Source organism: Hemitrygon akajei, chromosome 4, assembly GCF_048418815.1.
Source record: "Hemitrygon akajei chromosome 4, sHemAka1.3, whole genome shotgun sequence".
Lineage (NCBI taxonomy): Eukaryota > Metazoa > Chordata > Chondrichthyes > Myliobatiformes > Dasyatidae > Hemitrygon > Hemitrygon akajei.
Genome location: NC_133127.1, coordinates 126,481,323 through 126,503,478, shown reverse-complemented (window position 1 = coordinate 126,503,478; position 22,156 = coordinate 126,481,323). Strand labels below are relative to the sequence as shown.

The following is a 22,156-nucleotide window of genomic DNA, read 5'->3' as shown; positions in this document are numbered from 1 at the left end:
AAAAGGTACAAGACTCTAAAAATGAGAACATTAAACAAATGTTCAGGGTATTCAGAGCCAACAACAGTCAAAGTGCAGGAGCTGCTGATTTAAAAAATTCTTTTGATGATAATTTCTGATGAACAAATCTGTTTGTTGACATTTACATGCTAATTACAATGTAATATACCTCAAGTTATGATCACCTGAGGAAAAATTATTTGCTTTATCATTTGTAACAATCTTAGCAACAAGTTGCTTAAACACACGATTTTACTACAGTGAACACAGCAATTCTTTTCCCTTTACCTATTGCTTCCTTTTATTTCTCTAATCCTTGTGATGGTACTTCCCACCAAATACCACTTACAGCCACCATAACACATACAGAAATAGACTACACAGCTAAAATTTACAATTATATAGTTTCTGTAATATTGATTGTGTACGCACTTCAGCAGTGGAAATAGTCATTCAATCTGGGGAGGGAGAGATATCAAAAAAATATTTGTTTTAACAGACAAAAAATAAAGAGGCAGATAGAGTTAACGATGAATTTCAGAGAAGGACCAAAGTATGGGGAATTGATGCTACTGAAAGTGAGACAAACAGAAACACAAAGGCACAAAAAGCCTATGCCAGAGAATGAAACAGCCCTGGCTGTATGGGGCGGTGTGGGGTGCAGTACAGAATTTAGAGATTGGATGACTAATGTTTCTGAGGGATCCTTAAAGAAGTTTGTTACAACGTGAAACTGAATATTGCCGATTATTATGACTTCATATATGTCACCCTGTTAAAGGAGTTTCCACCCTGTTTCCAGTACAAAAATGTGATTGAAAATTTCCTTCTGTTATTGATTAAAGTTGATAAAGTGCATCATTGGCAACTCCACAACAATTGAAATGGCTAAACCTTTACATTAGGATTTTCTGAAATTGTTCTGTTCTCAGTTTTGTTTATTCACAACCTCTTCACCAAGATCTGAACAAAATTTAAATAAGGAGTTAGCCATTCAGGGCTGTAAATTTTTAGAATTCAATATCTAGCAAAGCTGTGGAGGTTCATTTGTTCTTTATATTTAGGATAAAGATTGAGAGATTTTTAGATTTTGAGAAGACAAGGTGTTAGAGGTTATTCCGGAGTCATGACAGTACAGAGAGCAGATATCAATTAAACGGTGAACCAATCTTTATGAAATAAAACTTGTTCTATTTTAACTTCAACTGGTACTTTACAGCTAATGAAACAAATCATTGGCATGGGACATTCTGATTCTGTACCATTGAAACAATGTTGGGAGGACGATAGAAGATATACTGTATATCCAGTAGCTTTTCTGTGAGTTGCCAGCAATCACCAAAATCTTCAACCAAATTCTATCGATGCACAGTGGAGAATATCCTAACTGGTTGCATCATAGCCAGGTATGGAATCACCAATGCCCTGGAATGGAAACAGCTACAGAAAGTGGTGGAAACAGTCCAGTCCATTACAGACAAAGCCTTCCTCACCCCAAGGAAACAGCATTCATCATCAAAGACCTCCACCATCCAGGCCATGCCCTCTTCTCATTTGGGAAAGAGGTACAGAAGCAGGTTCAGGAACGGTTATTACTCTACAACCATCAGGCTGCTGAACTGGCATGGATACTTTAATTCATCGTTCATCTGAACTGATTGTATGACCTACAGACCCATTTTCCAGGACTCTTTACAACTCTTGTTCTCAGCATTATTTTTATTTACAGTTTTTTTTTATTTGATTGTTTAGCAGTCTTTGTTTATGTATAGTTTTTAATAAAAATTCAATTGTACCTTTCTCCTATAAAGAAAATAAACCTCAAGGTAGTACATGCTAATATGTATGTACTTTGATTATAAATTTAACTTGAACTTTGAATAGATGAAGGTTTATTTTAGTTGGTGATCAATGAAAACTTCAGGAGATCAGGGAAGGCACTGAGTAGCCACTTCCTGTATTAATGCATCAGTAAAGGTGTATCCCCCCTACCACTTAATTCACAGTACAGGACAAGTTTGTTTTGTCACTTGTTGTATATTCAGGGACCCATTCCTCAAAACTGTAACAAAAGAGATATATTTTGGGTGCCTGGAATTTGTGTTTAAACACTTTTGTATCAGCCACCAGTATTTGAATATTTAAAGGGGTTCTACTAACATTGTATATGCGGAATTGTGCGAAGATATCTATCTTGGTTCAAAATGTTGAAGTATGTGATTATAGTTATTGAAACTGTAATCATTTATTATTATTGTGCTTAAAAAGTATAAAGCATTGTATTCATACAAGGGAACTTTATTTTCTCCAGACTTTTTCTGTTCAATAAAGACTTTACTATAGAAAAAAAAAGAAAGAAAGAAAGAAAAAAAAAAGAAGGAATGCCTGGATATTAGAAGATCCCCACATGCTCCATGGAGTTCGTAATAACTTTAGTATATATATTTATTTCTTTCCCCAAGTAACCAATTATTTCATCTTCGGAGCACCTATATATTTAATCCTATCTTTTGTAAATAAGGGCGCCAAATTTTCAAAAATGTTTCATATTTATCTCTTAAATTATAAGTAATTTTCTTTTTTTTATATAGGGATGTTAGGGGGAGGGGTTAAGGGGAGGGGGATGGCTAACATACATTTTCTTTTTCATACACTTTTATTCTGTAACTACTTGAAAACACAATTAAACAAAAGTTTTAAAATAAATAAACAAATAAACAAGCAAGCAAGCAAACAAACAAACAAACAAACAAACAAACAAACAAACAAACAAACAAACAAACAAATAAATAAAGACTTTACTATTTTCTGGTTACATCTTCTGTGTAGTGGCACTGACATAAAAGACCTGCCTTGATCTAATTGAATTGCATAGCAGGCATGAAGGATGAAATAGTTTAATCTAGCGCCTCTTTTTTATGTTATGACAGATTCTCCTCATCTTTTAATAAGACTGACAGTTTTGATCAGTTTTTGCAAAATTCTACAAGTTGTGAAGCAAACATAATCAGCTTATTCATAAAACAATTACAACCAAGAATGGAAAAGTTAACGTAACTGAAGAACAAATTTCAATGAACTGGAAACTACCTCCATTTCAGATTTTTGGTCATGCAATGGTCACTAAAGTAAGCTTTTTGTTTAACCAAGATAAGAATTTGTGCTCTAAGCTTAAACTTCTGTTTCTGTTTATCAGATTCTAAAGAAATTCTTTACAGAAAACATACTGTAAGCCCTTCGTAATTTTCTACCATGTAACTTAAGTAGCTGGAACACTTTTAAACAGTAAACTGGAAATCAATAGTGTACACTGAAATTAAAATTTGTTACAAAAATACTAAATGGAAAAGGTTGAAATGCAATTTTTAAACTCCAAAATTTCATAACCTAGGACTTCAAACCATAGCATACACTATACATGTTATTTTATACTCTTACTAATTTTCTATTAATTTTAAGTATGCACATTTAAGATTTGGCACTTTCTTGCAAGAAAAGTTTCTACTTACTTGGAAAAGTTTAAAATAATAACAAAAGATGTGATCTGCCATAAGATTGTTCCTAGCGTAGTCTTGTCCAGCTTTGGCAATCATTTTGGCCTATGAAATAATAAAGATAAAATGGAAAAAAAGTTCACTTTTCAAAGAAAGCACTTAAACCATTGACAATGCCTGTACTTTCATATCAGGAAACTTAGATGGGGCAGAATCTGTGAGATGCATTCCAGTATATAAATAGAACAACCATAGAAGGGGCCATATTTGACATTGTATTAGAAAATGAGCCTGGCTAGATAATGAGTGTTTTCATGGAAGGTTTTGGGAACACTGATCATAAGTCTTAAGATAGTTTAAAATTTATAAGGATGAGAGTGGACCTTGGGGAAGTGTTAACTGGGGAAGGCTAACTACAGCAGTCTCAAGCAGGATAGTAGTTTGGGAGCAATTATCAGATAAATCCATACTTGACATGTGGAATTGTTTAAAGGCCAGCTGGTCAAAACTTAGGACCAACATGTTCTTGTGATGAAGAAGGGAAAGGATGACAAGATTTGCAAACCTTGGACAACAATAATGCTCATACTTAATAAAAAAGAGAAAGGTTAATCCAGGCGAATATGAGGTGTAGTAAGGAGATGTTGGATAATGCATGGACCAGAAAAATTAGGGACGTAATTTCAATTAATGGAGCCACTAAAGGCATAACTGCCAAATGTGGGGAAAAAGAGGGATACAAGAAAATATTCAGAGGAGGTCATGGAGTGAAGGAAATTGCAATACAAGTGGTTGACCAGAAACTTAGGAGTACGCACACAAAGGATTCAAACTCAATAAGAAGAGTGGCATGATTTTGGAGAAATGAAGAAAAAGATATTGTAAACAAAGTTTTATATTAGCTTACATCAGGTAAAGAAAGGAAAGTCAGCCAGGAAAGCAACAGAATAATCAAATCTGGAGTAGGAATAGAAAATAAATTCAATGACAGATAGGCTAGAAAAGGAAGTTATTTGAATAGAATCTGGCAGCCTTTTATGTGGGCACATGCACATGGCACAGAAAACTTTGCTCAGCTGAAAAAGAATGTCAAAATTCCATATACAGGTGGCCCCCGTTTTTCGAACGTTCGCTTTACGACAGCTTCGCTGTTATGAAAGACCTACATTAGTAACTGTTTTCGCTAACCAAAGAAGATTTTCACTTTTACGAAAAAAAGATGCCCGCTTTATACGTGTGTTTACCCCGAGAAGGACTACCATGACCGTGAAGCCTTGTGCGAGCAGTTGTGTGCGCATGTGTGTACGTGCATGTGTGTACGCATGTACGTATGTATGCGTGTATGTGCGTAGGCGTGTACGTGCCGATTTTTTTCGCCAAATCAATTTTGGCTCGCTGTCTTCCTGATTTTATTAAGTGAAACTACACAGTACATACAATATTTCTACTTTATATAGGCTGTATATTTATCATATCATTCCTGCTTTTACTATATGTTAGTGTTATTTTAGATTTTATGTGTTATTTGGTATGATTTGGTAGGTCATTTTTTGGGTCTGGGAACACTCAAAAAATTTTCCCATATAAATTAATGGTAATTGCTTCTTCGCTTTACGACATTCCGGCTTACAAACGGTTTCATAGGAACGCTCTACTTTCGGATAGCGGGGAAAACCTGTAGTCAGTTAACTAAGTCGTCAGAGAAAGTGGCTATTGAAGTGGTTTGGGTGATAAACTTGAAGCAGAAGTGCCAGAGGTGTATCATGACACTAATGCAATGATATGAACAGGGTGTCGGGAATCGTAGAGGTAAAGTGAGGAACACGTCAATATCTGTAATTCATGATGTCAGTATAATCATTCATATGGCTCAGTATACTGTATGATTCAACAGAAATTCTAAATGATATTTGAAAAATATCATTTGTTGATAGTTGATTTTTTTGTCAGCAGACTCCACGGATGATAGCATTAAGTGGAGCGGAAAAACTCATTAAATTCTTCTGGTTCTACAGCACTTAATCCTTTCCCACAAAATCCTCCAAATGAGCTTTATGAAGGTAACACGAGTGAATCTGCAGATGCTGGAAATAAATAAAAACACAAAATGCTGGCAGAACTCAGCAGGCCAGACAGCATCTATGGGAGGAGGTAGTGACGACGTTTCGGGCCAAAACCCTTCATCAGGAGTGAAGTAACATGGGATGGTCAAGGGGGGATAAGAAGTGAGGGGAGGGATAAAGTAGAGAGCTAGGAAGTGATAGGTTGGAGGGAAATGGGCTAGGGGGAAGGTGGAGAATTATGGGAAATGAAAGAGAAAGAAAGGTAGGGCTGGGGGGAGATTATAGTGAGGGGAGAAAAAAGAGAAAGAGAACCAGACTGAAATAATAGATAGGGATGGGGGCAGGGGGGGGGGGTCCTACCAGCCAGCATGAACATCCAACTCACAGACCTCCGTTGATATCCCTGCCCCCCCCCCCTTACCCCCATCCCTATTATTTCAGTCTGGTTCTCTTTCTCTCTCTTTTTTTCTCCCCTCACTATAATCTCCCCCCAGCCCTACCTTTCTTTCTCTTTTATTTCCCATAATTCTCCACCTTCCCCCTAGCCCATTTCCCTCCAGCCTATCACTTCCCAGCTCTCTACTTTATCCCTCCCCTCACTTCTTATCCCCCCTTGACCATCCCATGTTACTTCACTCCTGATGAAGGGTTTTGGCCCGAAACATCGTCACTACCTCCTCCTATAGATGCTGTCTGGCCTGCTGAGTTCTGCCAGCATTTTGTGTTTTTATTTATGAAGGTACATCTTGTTACTCAACCTCTCACTCAATGTCAGCAAGAGCAAGGAGATGATTATTAACTTCAGGAGGAGAAAACTGGAGGACCATCAAACAGTCCTCATGGGGGGGGGGGAACTGGGTCAGTGGTGCAGGGGGTCAGTATATTTCAATTTATTGTTATTATCCTTTCAGAGGATTTGTCCTGGGTCCAGCACATAAGTGCCATTACATGGCAATGCCCCTACTTTCTCAGAAATTTAACATTCAGTATGTCATTTAAAACTTTGACAAACTTCTATACTGTAGATGTGTAATGGAGAGCATATTGACCAGATATGGAAACAGCAATGCGTTGAATAGAAAATCCTCTAAAGTCATGGATATGGCCCAATCCACCATGGGTAAAGCCTTTTCACTACTGAACACATCTACACAGAGCGCTATCACAGGAAATTAGCATCAATCATTAAAGACCCCCATCATCCAGGCCATGCCCTCTTCTTGCTTCCGCCATCAGGAAGGTACAAGACTCACACCACCAGGTTCACGGACAATTACTACCCCTCAACCACCAGGCTCTTGAACCAGAGGGGGTAACTTCACTTGCTCCATCACTGAACTGTTCCAACTCAGTTGGACTCACTTTCACAGACTCGTCATCTCATGTTTTCAATATTTATTGCATATTTATTATTATTATTTGTTTTTCTATTTCTTTTTGTATTTGCACAGTTTGTTGTTATTTTTAACATTGGTTGTTGTCTGCCCTATTAGCTGTAGTCTTTCATTGATTCTATTGGGTTCTTTTTGTATTTACTGTTATTGCCCAGAAGAAAATTTCATTTGACTTTGAAAAATATGGAAGGATTACATCTTTACCAGGAGCAAATAAATACACACCAGCTAGGTGAAGCAGAGATACCGACTAAGAAAGCTCCAAAATTTAGACCCCAAATGTCCAAAGTTCTTTTGTTTGGGCCATTCTGAAATTCTTCCAGATCAAACTTTGATTTGAGCCACAGTGGAACCATATTTCATTATTTTTTGCTTGCAAGGTGCCAATTGAAGACCCCTACATAAACATATATATCTGCTTTTACAAACATTAACTTCTATAATCAATCCAACTAATCATATCACAACTATAAATATCAAATGATGTTTATTTCAGTCAGTACTTGAATTGTATTTAATGTATGGCAGTCATAAAACAAAAGTATACAATTATTAATACTGAATGTAGAAAACGGAACATAACTAAAAATACCTCTTTATCATGAAATTTTGCCCACTGAATTTTATCCAGAAGATCGCTCAAGTCACTCTTAAAAGGAATGTAATGTTCCCATGGTGTCAGGTCATTGTAGAAATGCTCATAGTAGATGGAATCTTGCTTTAGAATGACACTATCTCCTGCCAGCAAATAAGGCATTCTGTATGCAGCAACAGTGCCATCAATGTTTATTTGATACTTATACTGAAAAAGAAAAAAAATCTGTGAGCATCAGATTCGACATGGCGTGCAGAAAGAAAAAAAAACTTTAAAGTGAGGTACATTATTTTTGATTAAAAAATTGGAAATACTGCAGTGGTTCTGTCCATTTACAGTAATGCTATCAAATTCTGAACTAAAACAAAAATCAAAAATGTCAACAGAGGTGTTCGTTCCTACAAAATAAAAAAAAATCACTAATTAAGCTGATGTAGTCAACGCTGCAGATATTGACTACATGGACTTTAGCAAGGTCCCACAAAGGAGGTTGGTCAAGAAGGTTCAGTCGCTCAGCATTCAGAATGATGCAGTAATTGGAGGAAATTAGCTTTGCAGGAAAAACCAAAGAGTGGTAGTAGATGGTTGTCACTCTGACCAGATGGCAGTGACTGGAGGTGTGCCGCAGTTATTATTTCTGGATCCATTGTTGTCATGTATATCAGTGTTCTGGGTGATAATGTGGCTAACAGGATCAGCAAATTTGCCAATGACACCAAGACTGGGGGTGTTGTGAACAGCAAGGAAGGTATCAAAGCTTACAGGAGGGTCTACACCTGCTGGAAAAATGGACTGAAAAATCTCAGATGGAAATTATTTCATACAAGTGTGAAGTGTTGCCCTTTAGGGGGACAAATCAGGATAGGACTTACACAGTGAATGATAGGGCACTGAAGAGTGTGATCAAACAAGGGAACTGGGAATACAGGTTCATAATTCCTTTAAAGTACCATCACAGGTAGATAGGGTGGTAAGGAGAGCTTTTGACATATTGGCATTCATAAATCAAAATATTGAGTCTGGGAGTTGGGATGTTAAATTGAAGTTGAATAAGATATTAATGAGGTCTATTTTAAAGTATTGTGTGCAGTCCTAAAATAAGATTGGAGAGCATAGTAAAAAAAATTACAAAGATGTTGCCAGGACTTGAGGACTTGAATTACAGGAAAAGGTTGAAAAGATGAGGACTTTATTCCCTACAACATTGGTGATTGAGAGAGATTTGATAGAGGTATACAAAATTATGAGGGGTATAGATAGGGTAAATGTAAGAAGGCTTTTTTCATTGAGGTTCGGTGAGACTAGAACTAGGTTAACATGGGTTAAGGGTGAAAGGTGAAATGTTTAAGGGGAACATGAGGGGGAACTTCTTCACTCAGAGTGATGAGAGAGTGGAACGAGCTGCCTGCAAAATTGGTGGATATGGGTTTGATTTCAACATTTAAGAAAAATTTGGATAGGTACATAGATGGGAGGGGTAAGAAGGGTTATGGCCTCGGTGCAGGTGGATGACTAGGCAGTTTAATAGTTCAGCATGGACTAAATGGGCTGAAGGGCTGTTTCTGTGCTGCTGTGTTCTGTGACTATCATTAACTGTTCATAGCTAAAACAAGAAATAGCGTGATATGCAGTAGCCATTATTTTAGGTCAGTACATACAATGTCTATACAAAGTATTCATCCCCTTGGAAGTTTTCATGTTTTATTGTTTTACATTTACAACGTTGAATCACAGTGAATTCAACTTAGCTTTTTTGACACTGACCAACAGGAAAAGACTTTTTGTGTTAAAGTAAAAACAGTGATCTAAATTAATTACAAATATAAAACACAAAATAAACAATTGCTTAAGTAGTCACCCTCTTCAAGTCAGTATTTAGCAGATGCACCTTTGGCAGCAATTACACCCTTGAGTCCCTGTGGATAAGTCTCTATCAGCTTTGCACATCTGGACACTGCAATTCTTCTCCATTCTTCTTTACAAAACTTCTCAAGCTCTAGCAGATAGTACAGGGATCGTGAGTGAACAGGCCTTTTCAAGTCCAGCCACAAATTATCAAGTGCATTGAGGTCTGGACTCTGACTTGGCCACTCCAGGACATTAACTATGTTGTTTTTAAGCCATTCCTGTGCAGCTTTGGCTTTATGCTTGGGGTCATTGTCTTGCTGGAAAACAAATCTTCTCCCAAGTCGCCATTCTCTTGCAGACTGCATCAAGATTTCCCTGTATTTTGCTGCATTCATTTTACCCTCTACCTTCACAAGCCTTCCAAGGCCTGCTGCAGTGAAGCATCCCCACCATGTTTCACTGTAGGGATGGTGCGCTTTTGATGATGTGCAGTGTTTGGCTTATGCCAAACTTAGTGTTTAGTCTGATGGCCAAAAAACACAATTTTGGTTTCATCAGACCATAGAACCTGCTTCCAGCTTACTTTAGAGTTCCCCATATGCCTTCTGAGAACTCTAGCTGAAATTTCATGTGAGCTTTTCTCAACAATGGCTTTCTCTTTGCCACCCTCCAATAAAGCTGTGACTGGTGAAGCACCCAGGCAACAGTTGTTATATGCACAGTCTCTCCCATCTCACCCACTGAAGTTGCAACTCCTAGTGACCTCCCTCACTAGTCCCCTTCTAGCACGGACTCTCAGTTTTTGAGGACAGCCTGTTCTAGGCAGGTTTACAGCTGTGCCATATTCTTTCCATTTGTTGATGATTGGCAACTGTATTCCAAGGGATATTCAGAGACTTGGAATTTGTCTCACATCCATCTCCTGGCCTTTTCACGGAATTGCTTGGAGTGTTCTTTTGTCCTTATGGTGTCGTTTTTGCCAGGATACTGACTCACCAGCAGTTGGACCTTCCAGATACAGATTTATTTTTACTACAATCAATTGAAACACCTTAACTGCACATAGATCTCAAAAAAACAGATCACTGTTTAACTAATTATGTGACTTCTAAAACCAACTGGCTGCACCAGTGATGATTTGGTGTGTCATATTAAAGGGGGATTGAATACTTACACAATCAATTATTTTGTGTTTTATATTTGTAATTAATTTAGATCACTTTGTAGAGATCTGTTTTCATGTTGGCCTGAGTCTTCTTCTGTTCATCAGAGGCAAAAAAGCCAAACTAAACATGAAAACTTTTGGGGGCGGGAGTAAATACTTTTTATAGGCACTGTAAACTATACACCTAGATCTAATTAATTGATATCTGGGCCACTTTGTTAAATAAATGTGAGTAAATATTTATAGTACTTACTTTCCTCTCAACTTTCTTAATTATCCTTGTGCATTCTGATAATTGTTATCTCTATTTAATATTAAGAATTTAAATTTGATATTTGTTAGGTAATCCTTCTTTCTGGGAAAGAAACACATTAACTTTAGAAATAGGAGATTCTGGCCATACAGATTTTCAAAGTTGTTCCTCCCAACAGGATCACAAATGAACTTAAATATCATCTCCTCGTGGTTACTAAAATGTCTGTATCCCATATTCCCAAAGATCTATCAATATCAGTCTTGAATATAATTACAGAATTCCAAAAATCTATGGAAGTGAAGAAATAGCTTCTCAACTCAACTGGTATCCCCTTAATTTGAGATTGTAACTTTTACTTCTTGGCTTTCCAACCAGGGGAATCATCCTTTCAGCAACTACCCTGTCAAACAATCAAAATTCAAAGCAGTTCAATGAAATCATCTCTCATTCTGCTCAATTTCTTCACTAGCTTTCTCGGTCATCCTAGGAATCTTTTTAATGAACAACTGAACATGGAAAATTGTAATTGACCATAGTACTTCTGTTGTTATATTATAAAATCTAACAAGTAATTTCAGCATTATTATACTTTCTATACAAGAGGACAGTTCCATTAGTATAGAAATAGGGTCTGTTTGTTTATTTATTTATTCGTTTATGGAGGTAAAGCGTGGAGTAGGCCCTTCTGGCCCTTTGAGCCACGCCGCCCAGCAATTTCCCGATTTAACCCAGCCTAATTTACAATGACCGATTAACCTACTAACTGGTACATCCTTGGACAGTGGCGAAAACCAGAGCACCCAGAGGAAACCCTACACAATCATGGGGGAGAACATACAAACTCCTTACAGGCTGCAACAGGAATTGAACCCAGGTTGCCTGTAAAGCAACATGCTAACCACTACACTACGGTGCCGCCCTTTAATTCCAAATGATTTCATTAAGAAACTGACCGATTTGTCTAAGCATGATTTTCAGAAGTAAAGCTTAATTTTAAATTCAGTGCCAATATTAAAAATACTTATATATTTTTTTAAGTTATGCTGTGATTATCATATTTACATTAGTGTAGTGAACAAAGTTCCAGTACTTCATGTTGAGAACTTTTTATTACAATCCTGAAGTCAGAGGCATTTTAGAAATCCACATCTCAGCTGTTGAAATTTTATTACCATCTATAACGTCAGTAAACCTCAAGGTTTTTGAGGTGTGTAGTTTCATATGTCTATAAAAGTAACTCTGTTTTACTACCCTGTAAAATGCAGGCATAAAATGTTACTTAATAAGTGTGATGCTCAAAGTCACTTTTGGGATTGTGACATTAAGGTCATTGTTCATAAGATCATATTCTGCAATCTATCAAACCTTTTGCTATATCCACCTAACTAGTAATGTATAAAGTTGCATAGTACTGTATTGGACAAAGGGATTGTTGATTATGTGTATTAACAGAATGTATCATAAACACTCAAGTAGTTAGGCAACATCTGCAAAGAAATAAACAAAAGTCAATGACCAATTAACCTACTAACTGGTACATCTTTCAAGGTGATAACCTTTCACCAGACCTGGAAAAAAAACAGCGGAAGAAAGAACAACTGGGTTATTATCAATACTGATGAATATTAAAGCAGGCAGGAATGGGGCAAAAGAAAAAAGAAACAATTCTATGTAGGTCCAGAAACTCAGAAAAAGGAATTGCAGAACTGCAGAGTGAGCACCAGAATTTTAGGGAAATAAAAGGAGCAGGCCTAATCAAAAATTGAAATGCAGTTCATATGCAGTTCCACCCTGACCTCACTGCCTTAACCCCTGTAATAATTTAATGAAGTTTAATGGATTTTGATTAGGAACTTCATAGCCTTCTGGACTCAAAATGTGTTTGACAATGTCAATTCAGCAGTTCTGATAATAATAAAGCAATAAACATTTATCGCTCTAGTAAATGCATCAACTTTCCTCCTCATCCTATTTTTATTGCAGCATCATCCAATTGCATTGATTCTCTCCTGCTTTCCACACTATGCTGTGCTAAATCCTCCCCACCCAGCTAATACTACTCCTGTATTTGCTCAAAATCTGTGACATCTTTAACTTTTTAAGTTCTGATTAAGGGTCATTGACCTGAAACATTGCCTCTATCTCTGTCCATAAATGCTGCCTGATCTGTTGAATATGCTTTGTGTTTTTATTTCAACAAGATTATAGAAAGCTGAGAGGAAGTACAACAGAATTGAGAGAGGCAGAGTATGAGAAAAGTCTGGTGGCAACTTAAAGAGGAAACCAAATATCTTTTATCTGTACGTAAACAGTAACTGTATGGTCTGTTTTGGGGACCCAAAGAAGATGTAGTCATGGAATCAGAGGATATAATCAAAGGACTTTATCAGTACACTTGTCTTTACCAAAGAAGAAGTTAATGCAAATGAAGGCGGGCTAAAAATTAATAGAGAGGAGATACCATAAAGGCAAATTATACTCATCCAGGCTTGATACAACCTGGGTTCTGAAGAAATTAGAGTTGGAGATCAAAGACTGGCCAGAATCTTCCATTCATCTGTGGATATGTAGGGTTGTGCATGAGCAATAGAAATATGCAAATATTACATTACTGATTAAGGAAGATACAAAGATAAAACCAGCACTAGGATTTAGTCAGTTTCATCATGGTGATGAAAGCCTTTTAGAAATGATAGAATTAGCAATCATATGGACATCGCTGCTGGCATCAGGTAGAAGGTACAGGTGCCTCAGGACCCAGACCGCCAGGTTCAAGAAGTTACTACCCCTCAACCATAAGGCTCTTGAACAAAAGGGATAACTACGCTCATTTAAGGACTCTTATTTTGTTATTTCATGCTTGTTATTTATTTATTATCTGCATTTGTAGTTTGTTTACCTTTTAGATTTCTTGATGTTTACATTTTACAGTTACTGTTCAATAGATTTACTAAGGCTACATCCACACTAGACTGGATAATTTTGAAAACACTAGTTTCGTGTAAAAACGATAGGCGTCCACACTAGGCGTTTTTAAAAATATCTCTGTCCACGTTAAAACGGATATTTCAGTGAATCCCCTCCTACTGTGCATGCGCAGGACACATCTACCAAAAGCAAGTGACATGCTTGGTGTCGAATCTCGCCGTGAAAGACTGGGTGCGCTTTTGCTCAGTTACAGACTAGAAAAATTTAAATGACAGACGGCTGTTGGCTCTCACGCAGTAGGACTTAAAACTAAAACAAAAACACTGGAGCGTATGGAGGCAACCAACAGAGAATTCACGGACAGTATGACCTGGCTGATGACGAACACTGAAAAACTGACTAACTCTGTTGCATTAATAAAGCACCTTGTTAAATATATAAAACATGTCTGCATCAGTATTATCTTGTATTTCCATACAATGTCACATTAGGCTGTTACACATCTATTGTCAGAGAAGTACTTGCATAAATAGGTAAACCACCTTCATACGAGCAAGGACAGAAAACAGGGCAAAGTGAGAATACTTATTTATTCAGTAAGTTATGGGTCAAAGTATTTGGTGAGTACATTTCTAACTCTTCAGGCTTCAGTCTCGTTGCCATCTGTTCTGAAATTGTTAGGTTGCGTTCAAGAAAACAATGAAATGGCGTGCTGCCGTCACCATCTGTTCCGGCATGTCATAACAGCATTTTTAGATTTCTCCGGTTTCCCCGTCCACACTGCTCTGTCCAATCCAGTGTTTTCAAAATTACTCACTCTGGAGGGCGTTTCTGAAAATCTCCATTTTCGGGGGACGAAAACGCCGTTTTAGTGTGGACGGAGGGTAAAAACGAAGAGAAAAAGCTTCGGTTACAGATTTATCTGGTGTAGTGTGGATGTAGCCTAAGTATGCCCACAGAAAAAGGATCTCAGGGCTGTACCTGGTTACAGGTATGTACTCTGGTAATAAATTTTACTTTGAACTTTGAAATGTGGTGATATTGGAGTTATCACATGGACTGTTAAAGAAAAATCATCTTTAAATAACAATAGAGGTGTTTTGATGAGATCATTGAGAGGGTCACTAAGTTATTGCTGTGGTATATATAGATTTGAAATGGCATTTGATAAAGTGCCATTTATCAAGGTTGCCATCAAGACTGACCCACTGAATTAATAGGGCAGCACAGAGAGAGAATTGGCAAGTTACAGGAAGCAAAGAGTAGCAGAGGATGGTTGTTTGCGGACAATAGGGAAACGTTCCTGAGGGCAAGACTTGGCACACTGCTTTTCTTAATGGGCTGGATCTTTGTTGTAGCCCAGACCTTCTAACACCACAATGCAGGGATAAGTCATTTTTAAAATGGAGTAAGTATTAAATGACAATTAGGCCTCCGTCAGTACACTGAGGTCTATTTACAGAGTCCACTGATGACTTTCCAACACCTTTTCTGTTAGACCTCTTTACTGTTTCCAAATGTCACTGTTCATCAGAGACACTTAGTTAAAAATACAAAAGAAACTAAAAGTTATTCTATAAGCTAACAAAATAACAAATATTTAGAAACTTTCTAGTTAAATTTAAAAAAAACAAAAAAACTTGCCTTTTTGTTTTGATTGAAATCAGCACTATATTTGCTATAGCTATAGTTGGCCAGATACCCCATCTTAGCAACATAGCTGAACAGTGAATCAGAAAGGGGGTGGGGGAGTGGAGCTTGGCGTATTTATAACCTCTAGGCCACAGCATGAAGATACAAATATTTGGATTTGTTGATGCCTCAATTGTAACCTAGCACTTCTTTACTCACCACTAGACACTAGCAAACCATAACTCACATACACTAATGATATGACATAATGAACAGTTTCCAATTCTGTCGAAAGGGTGAAACCTGGAAGGGTGGAGATTTGGCATGTTTGTAGACAAGCTGGTACAATAGGGGGAAAAAAATCATTTGACAGGTGAAATATATCAAAGGAAAGTGCAGAGTGTAACAATTCAGTAGGAAGAATGAATAAACCCAATGGCACAGTTTTAAAAGGACTATGGGAACAAGGGATCTGGGCAATATGTCTATAAATGTTTGGAAGAGCAGAGCAGATTGAGAAAGAGATTTTAAAATTGGACAGGATTCTGATCACTATACATAGAGGCATACACAACAACATACACATAGAGATATGGTGCACTTTATAAAATATTGGTTTGGTCACAGCTTTGGTATCCACTTCAGGGCACACACTTTAGGAGAGGTAGAAAGCCTAAGGTCCAAGAGATTTATTAAAATGATTCCAAAGGTGAGAGACGCTCATTATGAAGATAGACTGACAAGGCTGTATTTGTCTTCTGCAACAGGATCTGATTGAGGTATTTAAATCCAAAGTGTTCAGCCCGAGTAGATAGAGGGAAACTATTCCCATTGGTTGAACGATCAAGAAATAGAGGGCATGGAAGGGCAAGGAATAAAAAAGTCAATACTTATTTGGAGTCCTACTGCACAGAAGAAGGCCTTTTGGTCATTAAGTCCATGTTGATAATCAGCTCCAGTTTACACTAATCTTACACAAATCCCATTTTATTGTCCTCACATTCACTCAACTCTTCCCAGATTCTACCATCCAGCCACACACTAGAAGCTATTTAGTTTAATTAACCTAATACACACGTTTTTAGGACTAGGGAAGAAACAAGAAGCACCTGGAGATTCCTTGTCACAGGGAGAATGTGGAAACTCCACACAAACAGCACAGGTCAGGAACGAAGCTGTGCATTGGTACTGAGAGTCTTTGCCATTGTGCTGACCCAGCTACACAGGGAGATTTAGGATCAGGAACTTAATGCCAGTGTAGTGGAGGACATTTCAAAATTCAGATGATGACATTCTAAAGAGAACTGTATTTGGAAAGAAAAAAAAACTGCAGAGCTATCAGTGGAAGAGCAACAGGACTGGCCAGGTTACTTTTCCAGCTGGTCTAAATAGGCTTCCATTGTGTAACCTTTCTGTAATTTTGTGACCTTCAATTGCTGCAGTACTTTGCTTATGTTTCATATTTATTGCAAATTTGTTTGAAGAATATTTAATTAGTTGGGCAGGGTGATTAAAGTTCTAGCTCAGAACATCTACCTTAGATCTTGATGGATATGGCTCAGAACTACTTTTGTCATGTTAGAATGTCACAGGAGGATCATATGGAACTAGTTTATTCCTCTGTCCTTCAGCCAAAATGGTAGAATAATTAGCACCATGAAACATTAAAAATGGTGAAAATAAATCAAATAATGAGCTTTAAAAAATAAAACTGCTGTGCTGTTTTCAAGGAAACTTCAACCCACTAGAAACTCCTAATTCTTCTTCTTCAGCTGTCCATCGATTTCGATGCTGACTGTGCTGAGAGTTTAGTCTCTGAAGGCATGTTTATGGGCCACAAGACCAGTTCCACACAATCCAGAAACTCTTCTCCAACATGCCTTGCACAGTAATAAGACAGACAGCGTCGCGCCTCTACCATATAGCTTCTCTAGGCTTCCAAATCTGATGCATCTGATGCTAAGTGGTACACAGGAGTGTAACAGACTTAACGGATAAGGAGCAAACACGAGGAAATCTGCAGATGCTGGAAATTCAAGCAACACACACAAAATGCTGGTGGAACACAGCAGGCCAGGCAGCATGACGAAGGGTCTCAGCCCAAAACGTCGACAGTGCTTCTCCTTGTAGATGCTGCCTGGCCTGCTGTGTTGCACCAGCATTTTGTGTGTGTTGTAACAGATAAGGAAGCTGCCTCGCAGTGACAACTAACTAGCCTAGTGATGCCATCTGTTGACCAGCACTCTGGTTTCTCCGTATGCCACCAAAGTGGCTGTACCATTGACCCTTTTGGATTCATCTGCCACAGGCACCATCAGACGCCCTGCTACCGGCGTCCTCATTGGGTGCAGCCTTTGCCTGAAGAGGCATAACCTACAAAGTAGCAAAGGCATGCTTACCTCCTTGACTTAGCTAGCCATGATCCTACTACTAGATCGAGTCTAGTAGTATACCAATGGAACATCACCTTCACGGCTAGGTTAGACCTGCCAGAGAATGAATCTCCACTGTACTTTGCTGATGTTCAGCCAGTGTCACTCCTACGCCACGGTGAGGTGCCAAGGTAGGATTTTGTAATTTTTCTTAAATGACATACCAAGATCTGATAGTGATATTTAATCCAGAAATGAAAAACATAAACAAATGTCAATCTCAACTCTTGCTTGTGAGTACTTTACTGAAGTGAGATAAGAGTTGGAACATGCGGATACATTTAAAGTACAAATACTATTAATAAAAAAACAATTACTTGATTGTAATAGTTTACTGTAAAGAATTGGACACAAAGCATAAAGCTTGCTTTTAGAACTAGGGAAGTTCTTAGCACTACTTTAAAAACAGTTACATATATTTCAACAAGATTTAACCTTTTTCAAGTGATTTACTGCAAAACATGAGACCAAAAAGCTTAAATTCTCAGCCAATCAGTGATATCAAAAAAAAATCTGTGAGGTAAAGTTTGAAGAGCAGGATATGACGGAGAGAATTTCTGGATTTTTGTGTTTATACATCCTCAAATAATGAAACCATTTATACCAGTATATAATAGAACCTCAACAAAATTTAGTCATGGGCTTAAGATAAGTGGCAAGTAACATTTGCACAACACAAATTCATCTTCAATAAGACTGAGTTCAATCACCTATCTTTGACATTCAGTGGCATAACTATTGTCCCCTGCCTGGTCATCCCAGAAACTCAATTGACTAGCCATATATAAGTAATATGGTCAGAGGCTGGCATTCCTGTAGTAACTGGCTCATATGTCACTACCACAGACTTTGCTGTGGAGTCTGCACACTATCACAGGCAGGCTGTGGAATGGACTTGACAATCACGCTCGTGAGTATGCATGTTCATTGTGGTAGTATTTAATTCCCTTCCTCTTGTTTCAGTCTTGTCAAGACTTGACCAAAAGCACAGCAGAATCAATATTCCCTGCCTTGTCCTTGTTCTGGTAAAGACTACAGTTTAAACAAACACTGTTAAGGAGTGGTATAAGGTACTACTGGCAAGCCACTGTTTCGACCTTAGCTTTAGTTTGAAAGTTTTAGTTAATGGCCCTGTTGGCCTAGCATTTATTGTTTTTCTTTTATTTCCACACAGTTCCTATTAAAAGTGAGTGATCAGTCCATTTCACTGTGTGTGTGTCTCTCTCTCTCTCACAGCGCTTGAGCCATAACTGCACACTCCTGTCAGCAAGTCTTGACCAAAGAAAATGAACCCAGCAGAGAGAGAACAGCTGACCTTATCCCTGATTATTCATTGGTCAGATGGGAAATAAGTTAGTCAGTTGACACTGCATTGGCAGGGGTGACTTTAGCAGTGTGACAGATAAATGCAGGACGACAAACCCAGAGCAAAACAAAGTTCATAGAGGAGAAAATAAAATCAGTAGACACAGGGTCGGCCGATGTATCTCACGCAGTGCGACAGCTACTTTCAGAGTAACAAGCCCAGTTGCAGCAAGAAGATCAGGTGTCAGCCCTTGCAATGACATTTCAACAACTCACCCCAGACAGCCGTGGCAATGATTACTGTTCTCACAGCTGTGGTTCAGCAGCTTACTAGCGACAGCCAGATCTGGCGCTGGAGGACAGGTTTCTGCCTCTATTGTTATGATTCAGGATACTTCCAGGCTTCATGTCCCAAGCACCCAATAAAAGAGAATACCAGGAAGGAGGAAGGGGAGTTGTCCCTCCAAGCATCTTCCCTTAATTGTGTAATGCTCCCACTTCCTTGTCATGGGGGGTCTCAGACCCATGGGCTTCAGGCGCTTATTGACTCTGTGTCAACCAGGAACCTCAGGGATATCTCACCAACTCAAAGATGGAGAGTTCCAACGGCAATTGAGAGAGAATATAGATATCAAGGCCCTGAATGGTCCACTTCTAGGTACTGGCAAGATTCGCCTTTCCACAGAACCATTCCAACTTGTGCCACAAGGCAGCTGCAGGGACCAGCTCTCCTTCTATCTGTTGATCCTCCTGAACTATCTCTGGTGCTTGCCTTCCCTGGTCATCTTGACACAACCCACAGATTGATTGAACAACTTCAAGAGTGGAGACTGGCATGCCCGCCTACCTGCCTGAGTCCAGCTCAAGCCCTTGTCAATGTATCCCCTCTTGTGCCAACTGCTAGTGTCTGGCATTCCGGCTGAATATGCTGACCTTACTGAGGTATTCAGTAAAAAGAAGGCCACCTCCCTGCCTCCACACCAGCCATAGAACTGTGCCATTGTACTCTTACCCGGGACTAGTCCTCCCCAGGATCAGCTCTTTTCCCTCTCTCGGCCTGAAATGGTGGCCATGGAAGAGTACATCAAGGAGGTATTGGCCTTGGGGCTTGCCAGGAGGGGTGGGCTTCTTTATGTGAGCAACAAGGATGGGAAACTCTGTCCCTGAATTGATTAGCAGACTCTCAACAACTTCACAGTGAAGAACCATTACTCTTTTACCCTGCTTCCCTCTGCAGCCAAACACCTCCAGGGAGCAACCATCATTTCCAAGATAGATTTGTGCAATGCTTAGAACCTGGTTCATATCTGAGAATGGGATGAGTAGACAAGAGCCTTCAACACCTGCACTGGCCACTGAGTATCTCCTGATGCCCTTTGATCTGGCCAATGGCTGTGCTGCTTTTCAGGCCTGGTCAATAAAATGCTCCAGAACATGTTGAATCAGTTAGTTTTTGTGTACCTGGGTGATATTCTGATTTATTCCTGCTCTTGCCAGGAAACGTCCAGCATGTCTGGAGGGTTCTCAGATGGCTCCTCAGGAATAACCTTTACACCAAGCTAGAGAGTGAGAGTCCCATAAGGAGCAGGTGTCATTCTTAGGCTATATCCTCAACCACCCCAGTGTTCAAATGCAGCTGTGTAATGGCAGTCAGGGTGGCCCAAATCATCTATGGTCAAACAGATCTGGTGCATCATGCAAACTTTTATTGCCACCTCATCAGAAACTTCAGTTCCTCCACGGCTCCCAAAACCAGTCACCAAGGCCTCTTCAGGATTCACTTGGAAGGTGAAGCAGACCAAGCATTCTCTGAACTAAAATGACGCTTCACCACTGCCCAGACCCGTCTGGTGAATTCGTCATCGAGGTGGATGCATCGGATGTTGGTATTGGAGCTGTACTCTCTCAGGACTCTTCTTCCAAACAAACTGCACCCCTATTCAAAACAATTCACTTTATTTTCTGTAAGGGACTTCATTTGTGCAGTGGTCAGGACAACATCACAGAACTTAAGGTACACAACACCACACCACATTTAGTTAAACACAATATAAAATACTCACAATAGATAATAAATACTAAGAATTAATGTAAATGATTTAAAATACAAATACACTTTAGAAAACTGACTGTTTTTACTGTCAAATGTACTATGCAAACTATATATTTAAAATCAAGGAAGGCACAAAACTGGATAAGGCTCTTCTGGTGCCGATGGGCAGGGACCTGTAGCACCATCCAGATGGCATGAGAGTGTAGTGTGTGTGAAGAGCATGTGTAATGTCCTCTACTATTTGTTGAGCCTTCTTTATTGACTGTCTCTTATGGATGCTGCTCAGTGATTCTTGTTCCTGGCCAATGATTTTACTACTTATTCTTACAATTCTGTTGAGTGTGCTGAGGTTGATAGTGCTCATTGCTCCAAACCATGCCTTGATGTTGTAGGCCAATATTGATTCAATGAAGCATTTATAAAATATCTGAGAATCGATGGCTGGATCTGCAGTTTCCACATCTTCCTGATGGAAAACAGTCGTTGTTGGCACTTGGAGAGTATCAACCCACCATTGGTCGTAAAGGTGAATTTGTTATCTATAATTGTGCCGAGGTATTTGTATTCTCCAACACGCTCTGTTGACTGGCCACTTGCTTCCAGGGTTGGGACAGTCTACTTTCTAAAGTCCACTACCATTTCCTTAGTTTTACTGGGGTTCACATCCAGATAGTTGTTTATGCACAATCCCACAAATTTATTGATTTCCTGTACCTTTCTTTCCTGTCACTTGACTCAGGTTGAGTGTAATTACAATGTTGGGAACCAAGAACTGGTGACTGTCAATAAGGCCTTGGAAGCATGATGACATTGGCGGGAGAAGGCAGGGCACCCCTTTTTGTATGGACAGATCACAAGAACCTCCTACGTTCGGGACGCCAAGAGACTCAACTCTCATCAAGCCCGTTGGGCTTTCTTCTTCACTTGGTTTAACTTCACCCTCACCTACCGTCCCAGCATCAAGAATATCAAGGGCAATGCTCTCTCACAG

General features: G+C 38.9%; 1 protein-coding gene across 5 annotated transcripts in view; it reads right to left on the bottom strand.

Moving 5' to 3' along the window:
* poglut2 (protein O-glucosyltransferase 2) overlaps positions 1-22,156 on the bottom strand; it is an 84,909-nt gene that overhangs the window by 6,714 nt on the left and 56,039 nt on the right. For 4 of the 5 annotated variants that reach the window (XM_073043230.1, XM_073043227.1, XM_073043229.1 and 1 more), the window contains exons 7-8: positions 7,544-7,753; positions 3,510-3,599 (exon numbers count right to left, since the gene is read on the bottom strand). In XM_073043230.1, the coding sequence (XP_072899331.1) occupies positions 3,510-3,599; positions 7,544-7,753 (300 nt within the window). Of the gene's footprint in view, positions 1-3,509; positions 3,600-7,543; positions 7,754-18,034; positions 21,049-22,156 lie in introns of those variants that run through there. The other variant, XM_073043228.1, reaches the window with a different exon arrangement.